General features: G+C 43.3%; 1 protein-coding gene across 7 annotated transcripts in view; it reads right to left on the bottom strand.

Annotated features, from left to right (window-relative positions):
- ELMO1 (engulfment and cell motility 1) overlaps positions 1-20,138 on the bottom strand; it is a 561,177-nt gene that overhangs the window by 29,779 nt on the left and 511,260 nt on the right. For all 7 annotated transcript variants that reach the window (XM_047763106.1, XM_047763109.1, XM_047763107.1 and 4 more), the window contains 2 exons: positions 18,092-18,255; positions 10,076-10,188 (listed from right to left, as the gene is read on the bottom strand). In XM_047763106.1, coding sequence (XP_047619062.1) covers positions 10,076-10,188; positions 18,092-18,255 — 277 coding nt within the window. The remainder of the gene's footprint in view (positions 1-10,075; positions 10,189-18,091; positions 18,256-20,138) is intronic.

The following is a 20,138-nucleotide window of genomic DNA, read 5'->3' as shown; positions in this document are numbered from 1 at the left end:
TTGATGCCACCATGCTAAATACCTTGGTATTCCCCATCATCTGCCACAGACCCTAGGTAAGCAACTTGCTCTAGTGGGGGCACTGAGAACAATCACTGACAGAGGAAGAGGACTCCAGGACATTCATCAGCCCTGAGAGGTGAAGAAGTCACTGTCTTCACAATGGCACTGCCTCAATCCCTTGGCACAGTGCCTGGCATGTAGACATTGCACAGTTGGTGCTGGCTAACTTCATAAATGAGGACCCAAGGGGACTTGGTCAAGATGCTTAAGGCACAAAGCATCCACGTCTGGTGAATCCCTTTGTGCCATTATGCAGTTGGCAAACACAGTGACCTTGGTCAACTCACCCCATTACTGTGTCTACAAAATACAAATTGTTTTGAAGTCACTCTGACCAAAAAGCTCTCTATAACATTTAAGAAAAATTTTCTTCCATCTACAATTGCTTTCATGGCAAAACTGCATCTGGGCTACAATTCTTTTAGTAGAAAAAAGTAGTTTTAAAACTGGTAGTATAACTGCAAACCAAAAATCTACAATGGATACACAAACAAGGAATCTCTGGAGAAGAAACATATCTCATAGTAAGTAAGTGCATAATCCACCATGAAGGGGGTCATTTGACATCATTGTTGGAAGGCTGAAGTCTTCTTAGAACTGATTCTGATTTCCTCTCCATCAAAGAATTTACGATAATTATAATTAAATAATATAGGTCTACAATGGTATTATTAATAACCATTTCTCTCCATGGTACAATGTAAAGTCTATAATGTCTTGTTTATCACATCACCTAGAATGGTGTAATGCCTTTATTGAAGAACCAATAAGATGTAACAAATTGTGAGGACATATTTATATAGTTACACTGTTTTTTAACCAATTTACACATTTTATATTTTACTTATTTTCAGAGGGTGTATTATTTTTGTTATTCTTACCAGTTAAGTTATTCTGTTTATTATGCTATATAAAATATTTAATGGTATATAGGGCTTTCTTCTTTATAAATTTTAGTTGTATAATATACACAATTTTAATATAATGCTAATTTTTAAAGAAAAATTGAAATGTAATAGATAATACTAAATAGTAAAGATGAAAGCCATACAAAATGTGATAAAGTATAGAATAAATTTCCTATTTGTCTCAGCATATTTTCTATTCCACTTCTCCAGAGGGAGTCACTTAATCTGTTTCTTAAGATCCATGATATAATAATCTGTGTGAATGTAATTGTGTTTAAATATATGCATTTTATTTTGTAAAAACAAAAACAAAAACAAAAAACAAACAAACAAACAAAAACTGGTAGTAAAAGCCACACAATGAACAAAGAAAACACCCAAACTGGATCCACAAGAGCAAAACGCCTTTCTCATCTATAAATTGAGTTTAAGAATTCCTGAATGTAGTTACAATGTGGCAATCCATACATTAAAGAAATCTGAGCACTGGTGGAAACATTTGAGAGGAAAGAAAAAAGTTATTTGATGGCTTGGAAAACATCTGGAATCGGTAAATTTTCAAAATTCTGTTATATATACACTCACAGGTCATTTCACAGCCATTTTGCTTAGGCGGTTTTCCATGAAGAGACCACATTTGGGACTTTGACTCAAAATTCACAGTAGGAATTGTGATTCCAAAGGAACAGGCCAAGCTTTGGCAGTGAGCATCATGCTCTTGTGGGCCTTGCATGTCAGGCTATAGAGATTTCTTCCCCCAAAGGACTTTTCACTTTGTCTAAATGAACTGTGATAACCAAAAAGCCAGCTGGAAAAATATGCTAGAGAGCTTTCCTTCCACTGTCACCTCTGGGGTGGGACTTTGGCTAAGTGTGCAATTGAAGAACGGTGACAGAAAGCTGGGAAGAAGTCAGTGAGCCGAAGCATTTCATGCTGGTCTTATTTTGAGTACAGTCTTAGCCCGTTGTTTCTAGAAATCCCTCACTTCTCAAGCTGGGGAAACCCTAGGGATTAGCAGTTGTAACCTGAAGCCCAAGGAATCAAATCAAAGGAGAGCAGTCATCCTCGGTATATTTGGGGGATTGTTAAGAAATTTAAGTGGTACAAATAGATATATTGTGGAGTAAAATGCACAACTTAGATTCATTGGTAACACTTCAAAGAATCTGCTGCACATATACTTTCATAGGTTGTCTGTTTAACAGGTTAACCTATTTAATAGCTGAAGCCTCGTTCTCCAATGAATACTTGCAGCGTGTCTACAATGCTCACAGCGCTCTCCTGAGTGTAGCAAAAATTAGAAGGATGAAAGGCAGATATGAGGGACAAAGCCCAGAAGCTCAAGGAGAAGGTGCTCCCTCAGTTCTCAGTGGCAACTCAGAGAAAGAGGCTAGACACCCTTGTTTCCCAGGTCTGGGGAGCAGGGACAGGGACTCAGCAGCTCTGCCAGTACTACAGGGAAAAATGGGAAGAGGGAAGGTCTGTTGTGCAACATCTTCCTACATTCAGAAACTACTGGAGAACAGTGGGGTTTATCAGGGTTCCGGGAGGCAAAACAACCAGCTTCCTTGCAAGACTGTAGTCACTGCTTAGAGAAACACAAAAGGCTACCTGGAAAGCTATCATAGCAATATCAGGTGTGTAGCTGACAGATTTTCCTCCTTCCAGAGCTTAAATCCTCTTGATTTTTATGACACCACTCTCTTCTGGTTTTCCTCCTACCTCTGGCTCTCTCTTCTTGCATCCTATAGAAGTTTCTCTGTGTTTACTACCAAAATGGTACACAGCAAAAAGACCTCTGCATCTTCCACGGGAGTGATGTGTTCTGCTCCTCCTCACCAAACAGGAAGTCTTGGATGGATGATAAAATATTGGAAAAGGGGCTGAAGGGCTTGGAAAGGCTGTTTTGACTCATAAGCAAATGGGTGGATACCCAGCCAGAATCTTTCTCAGGATAAAGACTGGAGTTGCTCCCCTCCCTCTGGGAAGGTTAAGAGGCATCATAACTTGTGTGTCTGTCTTGAAGGCAGAAGTGCTGTAAAGGAGAGCAGCGATGCCAGCACCCACCAGCACGGCACACCCAGCTTGCTGGATGAGACAGTTTCAGTTCCAGCCGTCAGCGGCAGCTTGATTTGCAGTTTCTTTTATGGTAAGAAAAATGTGCATTTTCTTATCAAAACCCAGCATGATGTTACGGGTTCCCCAATCTCCCTGGGCAATGAATGAGTGGATTGTGTTGCTAAAAGCAATTAGCAGAAGGCATGCAGACATTAGTAAAGATTGTGTACTAGCATTTAAAGGGAACACAGGAGTTAATACAGAGGTCTTCCAGTCAATTACAAATGTTACTACCTTAATGGCCATCCTTTCATTCCCCAAACTCAAAAATGGAAAATATGGAGACAATTTTGTGCTTCACTCTTTCTCTGTGTGTGAAGGATCGGAGGGAAAAGCTGGTTTCAAAGCTCACAGCTGGGTAAGAAGGTCTCCAGGGCTGATTGAAGTTATTCCCAATGTCACATAGATCATTATGGAGCTAATAACCCCTGACAATTGTAATTTTTGTGATAATACTTGATAGAACTCTCTGCAACAATGCAAACAGTCTGCATCTGCTTTATTCAATAGTAAGAAAATTTGAATTTTATTTAATTTTAACTAAATTAAATAGCCATAGGTAGCTACACGGAACAGTGTAGCTTATTGTCTATCTTCATATCCAGGGTGGAGACAAGAGTGAGGTTGCCCAGCAGGTATTTATTTATTTATTCACTTATTTTCCTAAATTGAAGTATAGTTGATTTACAATACCGTGCTAATTTTAAGTGTACAGCAAAGTAATCCAGTTATATAAATGTATGCATACATGTTCTTTTTAAGATTCTATAATTCCCATTATAGGTTATTACAAGATATTTAATACAGTTCCCTGTGCTATACTGTAGGGCCTTGTTGTTTATATCTTTTATATATAATAGTATGTATACGTTAATCCAAAACTCCTAATATGTCCCGCCACTATTTTTCCCCTTTGGCAATCCCAAATTTGTTTTCTATGTCTGTGAGTCTATTTCTGTCTTGTAAATAAGTTCAGCAGGTCTTTAGGCAAGAAGGCAAGCTGAACTACACCATCGTTGAGTGTGAAATGCTGTCTATAAGGTGAGGCACGGGGCACAGCAAGAACTGAGTCCTGACTGACTCTGCCGTAGACCCAGGGAGACACCTTTGTCTGTGTGCAAAGCCCACATTTGGCAGTTGGCTACTGGTCCTGTGTTTGGGAGACAGGTGGCCTTCACTAAAGTGAATTCTTAGGGCGTGACCATGAGGATTTTGGGTCTTCCTTAGATTAACCTAAAATATGCAAAATCTTCAGTTTGCTCAGGAGAAGGTCTCCTTTCTGCCTACGGTCAAGCCATTCCAAGTCACAAAACATGAGAGACCCTAGAAATGTTTTTAAGGGGAAATCACATCTGCCTGGTGGTGAGATACAAGATTTTTCTGTTGGTCCAGTAAAGGGAGACAACAACTATAGAATACAAATCTTCCGCACTTCATTGAACATTCTTCAGAATGAGAGATTCTTTCCCAGGAGATTCTACTTTCACAGCAAAAGATAACTCCTGAGCCCCTAAGTCATTTTAAAGATGCTTTGGCCTAATGGATGCTTTGGAGTTAGCCATCTGAGTTAGACATCTAGCTCTGACACATCAGGTATGAGTCTTGGCCAAATTATAGTTATTATGATCCTTTCTTAAGTAATGCTAATAATTATATAAGAAAAACACATATAGGTTTTCCATCATGCACCTTTCACAGAGCTGGCTCTCAAATATTACTGCCTTGCTATTCTTCCAGTTAATGGTAACCCCTCTCATCCACACTACTGGTTCCTCCACCTTCTGAGAACAATGACTATCTGTTATTTTGGTCTATTGGAAAGTGCTCTTTTCCTAAAAATAAACTGGATTTTTTTTGAAGATTTATATTTATTTATACCTGCCTTTTTGTAAAAATGAATTATGATCAGGTTTGATTTAATAGTGAAAGGAAATTTCAATCAGAGATAAAGACATGTCTCTTTAGATCATCTGCCCATTTTTTAATCAGGTTGTTTTTTTTTTTTGATATTGAGCTGCACAAAGTTAATCCCCTGTCCATTGCTTAATTCGCAAATATTTTCTCCCATTCTGTGGGTTGTCAAAAAAAAAAAAAAAAAAAAAGGGCAGATGGTCTAAATAAACATTTCTCCAAAGAGGACATATGGATGGCCAAACAAACAAACAAACAAACAAAAAACACACATGAAAAGATGCTTGACATCACTAATTATTAGAGAAATGCAAATCAAAATTAGTATGATGTACCACCTTACACCAGCCAGAATGGCCATCATCAGAAAGTCTACAAATAACAAATGCTGGAGAGGGTGTGGAGAAAAGGGAACCCTCTTACACTGTTGGTGGGAATGTAAATTGGTGCAACCACTATGGAAAACAGTACGGAGGTGCCTCAAAAAACCGAAAACAAAACTACCATACAATCCAGTACTCCCATTCCTGGGCATCTATCCAGTGAAAACCATAATTCAAAAAGATACATGCACCCCAATGTTCACTGAAAGCACTATTTACAACAGCCAAGACATGGAAGCAACCTAAATGTCCATCAACAGAGGAATGGATAAAGAAGATGTGGCACATATAACGATGGAATATTACTAAGCCATAAAAAAGAATGAAATAATGCCCTTTGCAGCAACATAGATGGACCTAGAAACTATCATACTAAGTGAAGTTAGACAGTGAAAGACAAACATTTGATATCACCTATATGTGGAATCTAAACAAAAAGGATACAAATGAACTTATTTGCAGAACAGAAACAGACTCACAGACCTGGAAAAACTTATGATAGCAAAGGGGACAGGTTACAGGCGGATGGACTAGGGGTTTGGGATTGTCAAATGAACCCTGAGGTATATGGAACTATTGGCCAAGGGGACCTGCTGTATAGCACAATGAACCACACTCAGTATTCTGTGATAATCTATTTGAGAAAAGAATCTGGGAGGGAATGGAGAGAACAGATATGTGTATATGTATGACTGGGTCACTTTGCTGTACAGCAGAAATTATCACCGCCTTGTAAATTAACTATACATCAATGAAATTTAAAAAGAGAGAGAGAAAGAAACAACCTGCTCCCCCAAAGGGTTCATATGGTTACTGAAATGGCCTGAACATATTTTTTGGGTCTAAGCCTTCTGAGCAAGCTGAAAGAGCAAGGCGAGGACACTGGCCTTGGCTGAAGCACAGCAGCAGGCCACCTCCTCTAGGTATACTTCTTGCTCACTATTAGGTTTCACCTTAGGTCTGTCATGTTAATGCACAGAGAAGGGATGCTGGCCAACAAAATGGTCACTGTCTTCAACAAGAAGCAAAAGTCTCATGCCATCATTTTTTGAAAAAACAAAACAAAACAAAACAAAACAACCCTGGGCTCTTAACAGGACTATTCAGTGCATTTGATCCTGAAAGATCTTAATCTCTGAAAAGTCAGGAAAATAGGAGGCAATTATTTCTGGGGTTTCATCCTAACTCTCTTGGGAAGCCCAGGGGACACGGAAGCAAGGCAACCTCATCGTGGAGGATTATGAACAAGAAGCTTCCATACTCGATGGTGAGTGTGGAAAACAGTGAAGCAGGTATGGAATGTCCACTGACACTCTACAGCCTGTGTTGAAACCTATACCTGAGTAACTAACAACTAAAACTAATACCAAGTAGCATTAACGAATGTTTGACAATGTGCTCTAGATGCATGATTTTATTTAACCCTTGCAACCATTTGATGTAGGGGCTGACATCATCCCCATTTGACAGGTGAAGCAACGGAAGCACAGGGAGATCTCTTAGGTTGCCCAAGGCTACCCAGCTAGCAGGAGGGGAGGCAGGGACTTGAAGGCAGCTTGGTGTGTCTCACATGATTTATTGCCTCTCAGTTCTACTGTGGTCAGAATCCCCAGAAATCCAGATTTGTTTATTTCCACATCAGACTAACCACTGCAAATGAGGCAGGCAGAATGACGGGCAAGAAGCAACTCAGGGGCCTTCCAGCCAAACACGGTGCGGTAAGGGGCTCTAATTCTGCTCCTTCCCTTTCAAGTTTGGTGGGCTGGGAAACTCTTCCCTATTTTCCCTTATAAAGTTAATACTTAAATGCCTTATAAAGTTAATACTTAAATCCACTCATCTATGTCTGAGTCACTGGTGGACAAGTTTAGAGGGAGCGTGGCAGGTATTTGCTCGCCCTTTAACCTGGGATGGCTCATGGCTGTTCCCGTCTGAGATCTCACCTTTCTCCAAGGGATCAAAGTGATTTTACACCGTGTCCTCATTAATGTGTGTAAATCTAAATGGCATGTTTTGATGGAGTGATAGGAAACCAATTTCAGCACAGTCTGACTTGAGTTCCTATTTTTAAGCACACAGAGCTGATCACCAGATTTCAAATCAATTTACCAAACACCAAAAAGCCTTCCTTTCTGCATGCAGAAGGATGATTTTACACTAAACACAGATGGTTATGCTCCCAAGGGAGTTTAACTAATACATTTATACTCTAAATGCTAATTTTTTTGTTCATTAGGTAATTCATTTTTAGAAAACTGGACAAATTTTCATATTTGGGACTAACTGTAATTATGATATCTAGAAACAGGATGATTCTAGTCGAATCTACCCGTTTCAGCCTAGAAAGGGAAGACTCGTGGTGAAGTAGACCGCAACATTTAGTTAGGTTCTCTGAATTAGGTTCTGAAGGATTCGAGCTGCGCGTGAGTAGGGGCATTGGGTGGTACGTATCTATTGCCACCTCTCCCCTCTCCCCACTTCTGGGCCCTTTGCTCAATGTCAAGTAAATAAAAACTTTATAAATCACCTTTTGTGGGCAATATATCCTGAATGTTGATTTTACCAAAGGCAATGAGGGTATCAGGGCATATAATTGACCATCTGGCCAACTGAACTAACAGATCATCTGGTCCTGTTCTCCCACCTAATAGATGAGAAATTGTGGCCCTGAGAGGTCTCATGTCCTGACCAAAGACCCCCAGGTGGTTAAGCACAGAGCTGAGGAGCCTAGAACCAAGTGTGCTCACGGCAAGCTCATTGTTCTTTTCTATGAGATCTTCCAGAATAAAAGAGTAGCTACTCTTTCTGCTTTTTTAAAGCTGTTTTCTAAGTGCTGCATTCATGACCAGCTTGCTTCCTCATAATAGCTTTAGGAAAGAGGCATTGTGGTCCCCATTTCAGATGGGGAAAGTGCCCAAGGTCATAGAGCTGGACACTTGGTCTGGCTCTAGGGCTCTTATCCTCCCCACTGCACCACACTGTCTTCTTAGAAGAGCATCTGCTTTGACAAAGATGCCCAAAGCAGAGAATGTGATCAGGAAGGGGGAGGTTAACTCATCCTTCAGTGGTCGAATGGGAGAGATGGGTTCCCTCTCCCTGACGGGATGCTGTTTCCAGTCCCAGTGGTAACTCAGCCCTTTCTTATTCTGCCCATTGTCCTCTCCTGAGGCCCAGCCTGAAGCTCACTGTCATGGTTTCGCATCCTCTGGGAATGATCTACATTTTTATTCATCAAGGAAGTTCTGCCTTTGGATGTTCCTCAATATGATTTTTTTTTTGTCTTTTTGCCATTTCTTGGGCCACTCCCGCGGCATATGGAAGTTCCTAGGCTAGGGGTCGAATTGGAGCTGTAGCCGCCAGCCTATGCCAGAGCCACAGCAACACGGGATCCAAGCCGTGTCTGCAACCTACACCACAGCTCATGGCAATGCTGGATCCTTAACCCACTGAGCAAGGCCAGGGATCGAACCCTCAACCTCATGGTTCCTAGTTGGATTCGTTAACCACTGAGCCACGATGGGAACTCCTTAAAGTTTTTTTTTTTGTCTTAATATGATTTTTAATGGTTGCATTTGAAATACTTTGAATGTACTCAACATCCAGCATAAAGCATTAAAAGTAAATGGCCAGGAGGAAGGGCCCAGCATAAACATGGAGTGATGTTTGTCATTAGTGGATGAGCTCTGTGTCTGAGCAGGGCATCCACTGGGTTTCACAAATATCTGCCAGAGGTGCTCCTGGGCCATAACTGATGTTTGTTCTTAGTACCGTTGCTAATGTTTGTGTTTGTTCCTGACTGATCCTCAATCCCGTCACCTCTCCCCGAGTCTCCTCTCTCAGGTTTATTTTCTGACTGTCCTTTGTACGATATGGGTACCTTGACTTTGCAATCCACAAACTGTCAAGAAAGCAAGAAAGCAATCAAGGGACTTCACTTCCTTGGCTTAGAAACAGCTGGAAATACTTTCTGCCTGTTGGAACTCATCCAAGGGCACCCATTTTATATTGATGTTTTGGAATTAAAATTTAGAGACAAGTCATAAATCTGCCTTGCAAGATTATGAAAACTGATTCTATGTGCCACCTTGGTTCAGTTCCTTTTATCTACAAATAAAATAATTCAGACCTGGAAGAGAATCAGGATGGAGTTTTGAAAATACGTGCCAACCATGCTGAAAATTCCAAGATCCAGTTCAACGGTGGGTGTCATCTCTGCTGAGAGCAGAGTGAATCATGAAAAGTCAGGGCCATGCAGGTGTTGAAGTGTAAGTCCTTGCCTTTCTGTGACTTTGGGCAAGTTACTTCGTACCTCACTGTCTTAGTTTCCCCATCTGTAAACTGGACATAATCATAGTCGCTACTCCGTAGGGTTACTGTGAGGATGAAATAAATTAATATAAGCAAAGTGAGAGCCTGGCACATGCCAAGTTCTCAATAATGTGAGCTGTTGTTGAACCTCTACTGGCTTGAGGCACGAAATGGCCTAGACAGCTCTTCAGGTCCATGGGTCTCCTGGTAATTCTGGACTTGGATTCTCTCTGGGTAATGCAGGGGAAATCGAATTTACCTGGACTGGGACTCCTGTCCCTAGTAAAACATTGCATGGCCTGCCCTTAAACCAGCACCCACGCCTGTGTGATTCCCTAGGGAGCTGTTCCCCCGAGCTGGGTCTGGAGTGGCCACACACAATACCTTGCCTCCGCCGGCAGTTGAGTTTCCTGAAGCAGGTCCCTTCTACGAGGCGGTTTAGGCGTTGTTGTTTGATCAGCTCCAAGATTTCTGGCTGAATCTTCTCCTTTAGTTCCCTGTGGAAGGAGAAACACATATTCCACAGCAGGTCTTGAGAACAGCGTGTGGCTGAAAAGGCGTCATGGGCAGATGGGACAGGCGAGGACAAGTGGCATCTTTTCATGAACATCCTGATCCCTCGTGAGTTGGTGCTTTAGAGGATTATTTATTAGGCTTCGGTGGACAGGGTTATCTGTTCTAATAACCCTGTCGAGTCTCTGACATTCACAGGACACCCACAAGAGCACCAGCCACTTCAGTGATGTTTTTCCAGACCGTCTCCCGAGAAACGTCTACTTTGGTTTTTACAAAGCCACAGATATAAATTTATGCAAAAACTCCCTGAGCTCTGCTGAGACAATGACTCTCTGGTCATATGTCCCGTCCCCCCCCCCCCCATGGCAGAGAAACTCCTAGACTGCACTTGTGATCTGACCAAACCTGAATGTTAGGCAACCACGCAATTACTATCCTATAGCAAACACGGCATCGGACAAACCGCAGGACCACATTCTGCTTCCAATTCTTTCACTTACAGCTGGGAACAGCACATCATCCCAGACCCTAGCCCACAGAGATGGGGATAATGAGGGGATAAATTAAGGATTATTTGTATCTTGTCTCATGCTACGATAAGGTAATTTAGGTTTAGATCTTTACTGTGCTGTAAAGATACGATAAGAGCGTGCAAGGGGTTTTAAATCTTGTATTTCAAAGAGCAGAGTTTTTTTTTTATCATGTGAAATTTTATATAGCGCCCCAACATTTGAGTCTATTAAAGCTGCTGTTGTTCTAGTTGAGGGTCAATAGAGAGGGATCAGCCCTCAGAGCACTGTTGAAAGCACGGACCCAAACTAAGAAGACAGGATTTCAATTTAGGCTCTGCTCACGATGACCATTTCACGTAGCTCCTGTAAGTCTCAGTTTTCTCATCTGTAAAATGGGAATAAGAATCCTTCCTGTCCCAAAGGAGACAGTGGGGGTATAAATGAGCTAAAAGCACTGGGCAGTAATGCAAAGTGTTACTGAATCTCCTTTCACCGGCCCAAATTACACTGGAATCAAGGCTCACATTTCATCAGCTTCAACCTTAACTCTGGGCTCACCCTGAACTGCAGGCAATACGCCTTCACGTAGTGTTCTGTTCCCATGCACGGAAGTCACGAATACTTGGTAAGGGTCTACTATGAGCCAGGTAGTGTACTATGCAATTTTAGATCATTTAGCATCCCTTCCCCTCGTTCCCTCCCAAACCCCCCATCTTTTGGGTACAGGTATTAATATCAACATTCCCATCTCACCAATGGATTAACTGCTTACAGAGGTGAAGCCTTGAATAGGGGTACAGACTCAAGTCTTTCTCACATAAACGTTTTCTATTTACACATGAGAAAGAAAAAGAATATGCGATGTGAAAGGATCTGGCCATCTAACAGGGTATTTTAGTACTCTGTGAATACATATTTGGACCTTGTCTTCAAACACCCTATCATTTGAAACTGTTCCAACCGACCACTTATAAAGCCTAACGTGGAGATTCAGCCCTAATAGCAGAGCTCAGTGCATCTGCTTTACTTGCATTTGCTTTTCCAGAGCAGGTCTCCCAGGGTCTCATCTCAGGCTTTCAGATCACTGCAACTACCTATTATCAGCATTCAGCTTTGGTACAACGGACTCAGCAAATTGCAGCTTTGATGAACCCTGATCTGAATGGAGAAGGTGGGGGAATTGCCAGGGCAGTCCCACAGGACAATCAATCACCACTCCTGACTCCCCAGTTGGGGCAACGTGGCGGAGAAATCATGGGAGAGTATCTGGGGATGTCATCAATTCTTAGGTTAGCGATGAATCTTTGAATAATAGTTTTACTAGGCTCAATCTGTGTTATTAAAATGGAGATGAAGATGCAGAGGTGAGCTGGAGGAAATAACTGAAAGAACTTCTGGGTAAATTTAATTGATGGTATATAACTTTTAGTGTAAGACCCAGATGCGCTCGTCATGACACATTCCATTATGGACCATCTTTGGGGACAGACTATCAGAATAAGTGGATCTGCTGCTATAAGAGTTATCCTTTTCTTGTTATGAAGCCCAAAGGACTCCAAAACATGATTGGGCACGGAGGGAAATGAAAGAGCTCCCCCCCGCCCCCCGATTGACTTCCTCTTCTTTCTCTGCAAATGGACTCCGTAGCTACAAAATCAACCTCTATTAGGAGAACGTAGGTAATCCCTACATGATGTCTCTGTGACGGAGATGTGACCTCTGGGCTAATCCAGGTAATAACCATGGGCTGGAATCGGGTTTTGAAATTCTCAGTTTGGAGCCAGTGAGGCCAAGGTCATGGGTTCACTGGCTTTGCTTTGATAAATGTTCCCCTCATTCTATTCTGTTACGAATAAATAAAGGGAGGGAGATTAAAGGAGATAGAATAATGAGTGTGTGGAGAGCAATTCAAAGTCTAGCCCTGTTTCTGGGAGAGAATTCCAAGTCCAGGCCCAGTGGGGCCAGTGCCATGTGCAGAGGACAGACACGGCAGCATCAGACTGGTGGGTCCTGGACCCGGGTCAGCCCTGCTGCGCTGTTACCTGGCGTTCATCTACAACAAAGGTTGGCAAACTTATTTCTGTAAAAGGTCAGATGGTAAATATTTCAGTTTTGTGGGACAGCCATTCTGTTGCAGCTACTCAACTCTGCCATGGTGGGTGAAAACTGCCAACATGATGTAACCAAGGGAGCAGGACTGTGTTCCCATAAAACCCTAGTGACAAAAACGAGTTGTGGCCTGGATTTGGCCTAAGGGCTATAGTTTGCTGATCCTGGATCTACAAAGGCTCTGGGGAGACTTTGGGCTGAGTGATAGAGTCTGTTTCATGGACATTGATCTGTCTCACTGTCTCACCCCAGGGTCTCCAAGGTCAATCTTTGCACCTCTGCTGGTCTTTATATTATAGAGTCATGCCTTTAAATACCAACTTTATGCTGGCAACTTCCAAACCTATAGTTCCAACCTAGATCTCTTGGCCGAACTCCAAACTCATCAATCCAGCTGCCTCTCTGGGTGTCTCACAGACATCTCAAACTTGACATGCCCACACCTGAGCTCCTGAGCCCCTCGTCCAAACCTGCTCTACTCACTCTGCCCTTTAGTTGTTCAGGCCCCAAACCTTGAGTTCGTCCTTCTCTTACACCTACATCTAATCAATCAGGAAATACCTTTGCTTCTTATCTTCAAAATCTATCTGCTCTCTAGTAGAGACTCTGATTGCTGCTCAGTAGCTCCTGCTTGGATTATTAGAATAACTCCCTCACTGATCTCCCTGCTTCTGAACTTGCCTCCCTGGAGTCTTTTCCCAATACAGCAGCAAGAGAGATCATTAAAAACCCAAGTCAGGAGTTCCTGCTGTGGCTCGGCAGGTTAAGAACCCAATTAGTATCTATGAGGAAGCGGGTTGGATCCCTGGCCTTACCCAGTGGGTTAAGGATCCAGCATTGCCACAGAGGCAGCTTGGATTCTGTGTTGCTGTGGCTGGGGCTGTGGCCAGCAGCTACAGCTCCAATTCGACCCCTGGCCCAGGAGTTTCCATATGCTGCAAGTGTGACACCCCCCAAAAAGACCAAAATAACTCCCCAAACCCCAAAACCCCAAGTCAGAGCACATCAGCTCCCTACTCAAAACCCTCCAATGACTCCCCAACAAGGCCCTGTGTATTCAGGCTCCCAGCTGCCTTTGTGGCCAGGCCTCCTATTGCTTATTCTGCCCCACTTGCCTCCTTGTTATTTATTGAGCACCCAGACCTACTCTGACCTCAGGGCCTTTGCACTGGTGATTCCCTCTGCTGGAAATCCTTTCTCCCAAATATACACCTAGCCTGCCCCCTTAGTCCTTGACACATCTTTACACGCATGTCCCCATCCCAACTAGAGAGATCTATTCCTATCCCTTGGTTTAAAATTGCAAACTCTCCATTTCCCTAATCTTGCTTTGTATTTTCTGAATCCTTTTTCAGCAGGCTATAGTCTTATGTACCATGTTTATCACCTCTTTCTCCCTACTGAAACGTGATCACTACAAGCTGAGGACTGTGTATTCTTCCCTGTGGAATCACCAAAACATAGAACAGTGCCTGGCAAGCAGCAGGCACTTGATAAGTATTTGTCAAACGCATGGAACCCTGGCATTTGCTACGAGAGCCGTGAGCAAAGCTTGTGGCCAGTCTTCAGCAAGGACGCAGACTGGCAGGATAGGCATTAGCTTCATTCCTGGCTCTGTCTGCCTTTACTTTTTCTTTCTCTCCTACTTTCACTGTGTACATTCTGAAATAAGATGAGGTATAAACAAATGCACTCGCAGCATCAATTTTGCCATTTACATATTGACAGTCTGTCAGCGTGTTAAACCCTGGCTGTCGGCTCCTAATACGAGCGACTGTCTCTCTGAGTGGATGTTATGTGTGGGGCATATGCTAAGTGCTCTTCAGGCACTGCTTCACTGAGTTCTCCTAATAACCCAACCATGTAGACACTTTTATCATCTTCAGACATGAGAAAAACAGGTCTAGGATGGGTGACAGAACTTGACAAAAGAGCCCACATTTGCAAGTGGTGGCCTTGGAATCTGAGCCCAGGCCCGTCAGCTCCCGAGTCTGGCTTTTTTACATTTTGCTACTCTGCCTCACTGGTGTGTGTCCCTACAGCTCCCCTGCCCCCAACAATAGGTAAATGACCTATGTGGGGACTGAACGAGCTTTTTGTTCTTGTTCTTTTTCTTTTTTTTCCCCATTTTTGGCTCCCCCGTGGCATATGGACTTCCCAGGCCTGAGATCAGATCCAAGGCGCAGTCACAACCTAAGCCACAGCCGGATCCTTCACCCACAAGGTGGGGCCAGGGATTGAACCTGCATCCCAGTGCTCCCAAGATGCTGCTGATCCTACTGTGCCACACCGGAACTCCTGTTCAAGCTTTTTATATCCATTAACTCAGATTAATTGTGTAGATGGACTTATCTTCCCTGTAAAGCCTCCTTAAGCAGAAAATAACAAATACCTCCTTCTGAAACAATTAGTTAAGAGCTAAGACATAAAACACAGCTGCTTCATCCCACTGAGTACACAGTCTCCCAAAACATTTGTTCACACGGAGTGTGCACTTTTCTTCTCAGGAAATATAAACATTTTATAAAAACGAGAGGCGTGCCTCAAAGGGTCTTCGTGGTGCTGAGAGCTGCCTCCGTGCTGTGTGCGGCAGCCAGGCGAGGGGGCAAGGGCGGCCAGTGGGGTTCCTCACGCACCAGCCATCAAGCCTCAACCATGTCACTGTCCCTGTCTGCAAAAGGAAAAGCTTGAGCGGAATGACCTTAGAGGTGCTTTTCACTTCTAAAATTGGAACATCCTAACCTCCGAGCTTCGGTTAGATGCGTCTCCTGTGTGCTCTTGTGACAACCCACCCATCTGTGCGTCCTCCTACCGGGCACTGAGCACAGTCTCTGGTAACCCCTCCAAACCCCAGCTTTAAAGCCGGGCACAGAGGAGGCAGACCGAGGGTCTCTGGGTCTCTGCCTGTCCCATCACCTCGAGCTGGGCCTGGCAGGTGGGAGTTACTCCATGCATATTAGATCAACAAATGAATAAATGTTGTGAGCTACACGGGACGTCCAGAATAAATGAATGAATAAACGAATGAATGAAATCAATCACAACACGGTCTATGCCTTGTCTTTGTTGACTCGGGTTGATCCTGTGAGCCACTGTGGAGCATTTAAACTTCATCCAACCCCACAGTGAGGTCTTGTCTAGTGGATCATTCTAAAAGAGCATCCCTGGAGAAGAAGCCGGAAGCTGACACCCTCCTGCCTGTTTCAGGGGCCAGAATAATGATCCGGCTGGTTCATGGTCTCCCCCCTTAAACACTACAGCTCTGACAAGTCCTCACAACTTGACTGCAACAGTATCCAGAGGTCAGTGGACTGTGGTCCTTTCAGTCCTATGGCCTAGCGATGAGACCAAAGTTACATACATATAGGAGATTTCCTTTATATTTGCATTGTTTCTCTCTGCTTAATAAGCGTAAAGGTCAGAGCTTCTTATCATAAAGGGAAAAGAAACTTCAGAATGTCACAGGCAGAGCCTTGGGAAGAAAAGCTATGAAGCCAAAGCAGGAGCAAAGTGTTCATACTTGACAAGCAGTTAACATTCTTACTTGGAACAAAGTCATGGTCAGACATTAATTTAGAATCACTTGGCTTTCACTGAAGTGGTTCCTCAAGTCTCCCTTTAGGTTCTGAGAATTGTTGTCAAAAGTGTAATGAAATCTCCTGCTGTTCACACATCCCCTGAAACAGACATTACGAAATCCCACGTTTCAGGACTATAGGCCTGGGGGCGGGGGCAAGGTGCCACTGTCCCTCTTTGCAAGAGAGAAACCGCATCTCCGAGGAGTCGGTCATGTCGTCAAAGTTCTCTCTGCTTGATATTTGGGACTGTTCCCTTCTTTTAGCCCCACTGTTGTTTCTCGTTCCAGTTGCCCATGGCCAAGTGCAGGTATGGCTTAGGTTTTATGTAGATGCAAGCCGAAGACCCTCAGGAAGCATCTCCCCTCCCTGCTGCCTAACCTCATCCCCACTAAAGCCTGCAGTTCTGCTCTGCGGTTTCTAATGGTGCGTCTTAAGGCTTGAAAACCAGCACAAAAGAGATGTGTAGCTTGGCTATGGTTTTTTCAGATCTGTGCACTTTTTAAAACGCCTCCTTAGTCTTACACTTGGCAAAGGAGCTCTGGTAGGGTACATGAAGAATCGGCTAAGGACCAGTTGGCTGGAGTTCAAGTCCTGGCTCCTCTACCTGCCAACAAGGTCCTCCCTTCTCTAGACTATATCCTGGTCCTCAAGTAGGAGTAAGACTTGCCTCTCTCACACTGGTAGGAAGAAATGATTTAGCGTAGGGAGGGGCTTTGCAAACTGCCGAGCATTAAACACATCGAATAAATAAGAGCAAGAAACAGAGAGGAAGAGAGAAAAAGAATTAGGAAAGAATCAGGTTTAAGAGGAGCTTCATGACACCTATGATGGCTTCATAGAAAAGCTCAGAAGAAGCTGTGTCCAGTCTTCCAAGGGAGACTAAGAATAGATACCCAACACTTTCCTTTTCCCAAACCCTGTTTCCTATTTCCTTCCCTATACATTAGAAAGGCAACAAAACTGACCTACCACCTAGAAAAGGGCAAGCAAAGATAGACCAGTATGAAGAAAAGATGAGGCAAACAAAATAGTCTAAAACAATCTTCATCTTCAAGGTCCAAAACATCTTAAAGATGGAGATACATGAAATCACACAACTGTTGCAAGTGCATGTGACACAAAATCCTATTAAAAAAAAAAAAAAAAAGGAGCCCCCTGATTCTTCATCTTAGGCCTGTGGGTATGAGGTGTTCTGACACGAAGTGGAGCCAACAGAGCAGAGAGAAAAATGGGTCTTTCTCTTCCTCTCAAGCTCTCCCTCCCTCCCACCATGTTTCAATGTTCCCATTGCTTTAATTACTGGTAGGTCTTACTCTGGCTGGGGCGGAACATCTTGCCGCTCAAGGGTACCTACATGGATTATAGCTTCATGGGCAAAACTGGGCAAAGTGCCCTAAGTATTAGAAAAGTTTCCAAACTTTTCAGCTGAAATCCTGAGAGGACTCGTCAGTAACTAGGTCACTTCTTAATTTAGATCCTTCCACCAGCATCTGTCCCTACCACCCCCCCTAGCCTACCCCTACCCAGCCTACTTCAAGGAGCTGCTGAGACTTCAGGAACTGAATAGAGATCTTTTGTTGGCCCTTCTGTCAAGAGCTCACACCACAGCCCTGCTGTGTGATAGCCTTTATTCTAGAAATGGTGTATCAGAGTCTTTGAGGAGCTAGAGGTCAGAGGTAACTTACAAAATTGGGCGAGACTGGAAATCTTCCTGGTTCATCCTCTCAGACTGGCGGATTTTCAGGATCTCGGTGTAGCTCAGGTTCTGCAGTTTGCTCTTGAACTGGTCCAGGGAGCTAGGCTTGGTTGTAAGAGCTCTCATAACCTGCTCCTTCACCACCTGCATTACCTGTGAGATGAAAGGAAGACCATAACTTTCCTGGGGATCGATCTTGCCCATTCAGAAAAGTCTTCCACAGATGACCCCCTTCCTAGTTCCCTGATCGCCTTTACAGGCACTCTCAGCCCAGACTTTGAGTGTGTTTTTCCAAAGAGTCAACTACCATGATGCACAGCTTCCATTTTTTCCTGTACCACTGGAACCACAAGGAAGGAGGTTGATTGACCAACTTTGAACTGGCTTGGGGGGGTGGGAATGGAGAAGGAGAGGTGGGAGGACACAGACATATCCATTTGCTCACCGTATTATGTGACTGTATACATTGCGAACTCAAGAACGAAAGAAGTCCAAGCAACAGCTAGAAGTCTGCACAATCATTGTTTTTTTCCAGGAGAAAATTGCTGAGACACAATTAACCATGGAAGTTTGGTTGGCACTGGATCAAATGAATGTGAAATAATACCCACACCCGCCCCTCTCAGATTGCTTTCCCAGTAGTTAAGGCTTGAGTGTTCATGCAAATGATGTATTTGGAAATGTGCATGCGGTATTGCCTTTTTGAGCCAGGCACTAAAAAAAGAGGTCTACTGAATTAGGACAGACATATCCCGTTGGAAGCTTCAAGAAAAAAGAATATGGTAATTTGCTGCTCAGGACAGGTCCAGCTCATAAGGAGGCAATTAACCATCGTCTCTATTAATGTGGAATCATCTTCATCAGAATATATGGAGCAGGAAGAGAGAAGAAAACAGAAGCATCCAAGAGACTTGACGTAAATTCACTGCATCTTTTTTTTTAATCCTCCGTTACAGTTGAGAACAGTTGCTACCTTTGATAACATACCTACTATGTGCCAGATATTATGGAAGGTGCTTTATGTATAATCCTTCTCTTAAGCCACTCAAATCCGTGAGATAGATGTTATCATCATTTCATTTCCAGATGAAGAAACCGAGGCTTTGAGACATTAACTACTTCAAAATCATATAACTGATTGGCAGACGGTTGAGCTGGGATTTGAATCTACGACTGTAAATGTACCATGCCACTCCCCCATTTTGGGGGTCTTTTGCAACTTAAAAATAAGAGCATATCATAAATGGACCTCAACTATGTGGTAGATTCGGTGCCAGGCACTTGGCTGTTCACCCCCTCTTTAATCCTCTTTCGAATACAGTAGAGTCAGTGTTGTTACCACTGTTTTAAAGATAAGAAACCATCTTGATCCCCTTGCTGTACAGTGGGAAAATAAAAAATAAATAAATAAAAAAAATAAAGATAAGAAACCAGAGACCACGAAGAATTGAGCATTTGTCCAAAGTCACACATATCTGGTTGAATTCTATGACACTAGTGTGGTGGACACAGCATCCACTGGGTGTTGAACAGCCCTGGGGTACTGTCTATAATGTCACTATGAATGTGATCTTAGTACTCTCCTTATGGCTTCTAATCAGTTGTTCATTCAATAGTTCACACACAGTGGATACTCAGTAATTGCTCACTGACCAAAATGCCATTTTCACGAAATGATAGTGTAACAGAAGTAACAATTTTACAGCATAGGGAAGACCAGCAAACCAGAACTTCCAAACCTGCCTGACTGCCACGTGATGGGAAAATCACACCACCCCAGGAAATATTATGCACCTGACATGTCCCAACACTTTTTTTTTTGTCTTTTTAGGCATGGGTTCCCAGGCTAGGGGTTCCCAGGCTAGGGGTTGAAGCAGAGCTGTAGCCACTGGCCAATGCCACAGCGACAGCAATGCCAGATTTGAGCCGCATCTGTGACCTGCACCACAGCTCAGAGCAACACCGGATCCTTAACCCACTGAGTGAGGTCAGGGGTTGAACCTGCGTCCTCATGGATGCTAGTAAAATTTGTTTCC

The sequence above is a fragment of the Phacochoerus africanus genome, chromosome 16 (genome assembly GCF_016906955.1).
Source record: "Phacochoerus africanus isolate WHEZ1 chromosome 16, ROS_Pafr_v1, whole genome shotgun sequence".
Classification (NCBI taxonomy): Eukaryota; Metazoa; Chordata; class Mammalia; order Artiodactyla; family Suidae; genus Phacochoerus; species Phacochoerus africanus.
This window is presented reverse-complemented; position numbering and strand designations above follow the sequence as displayed.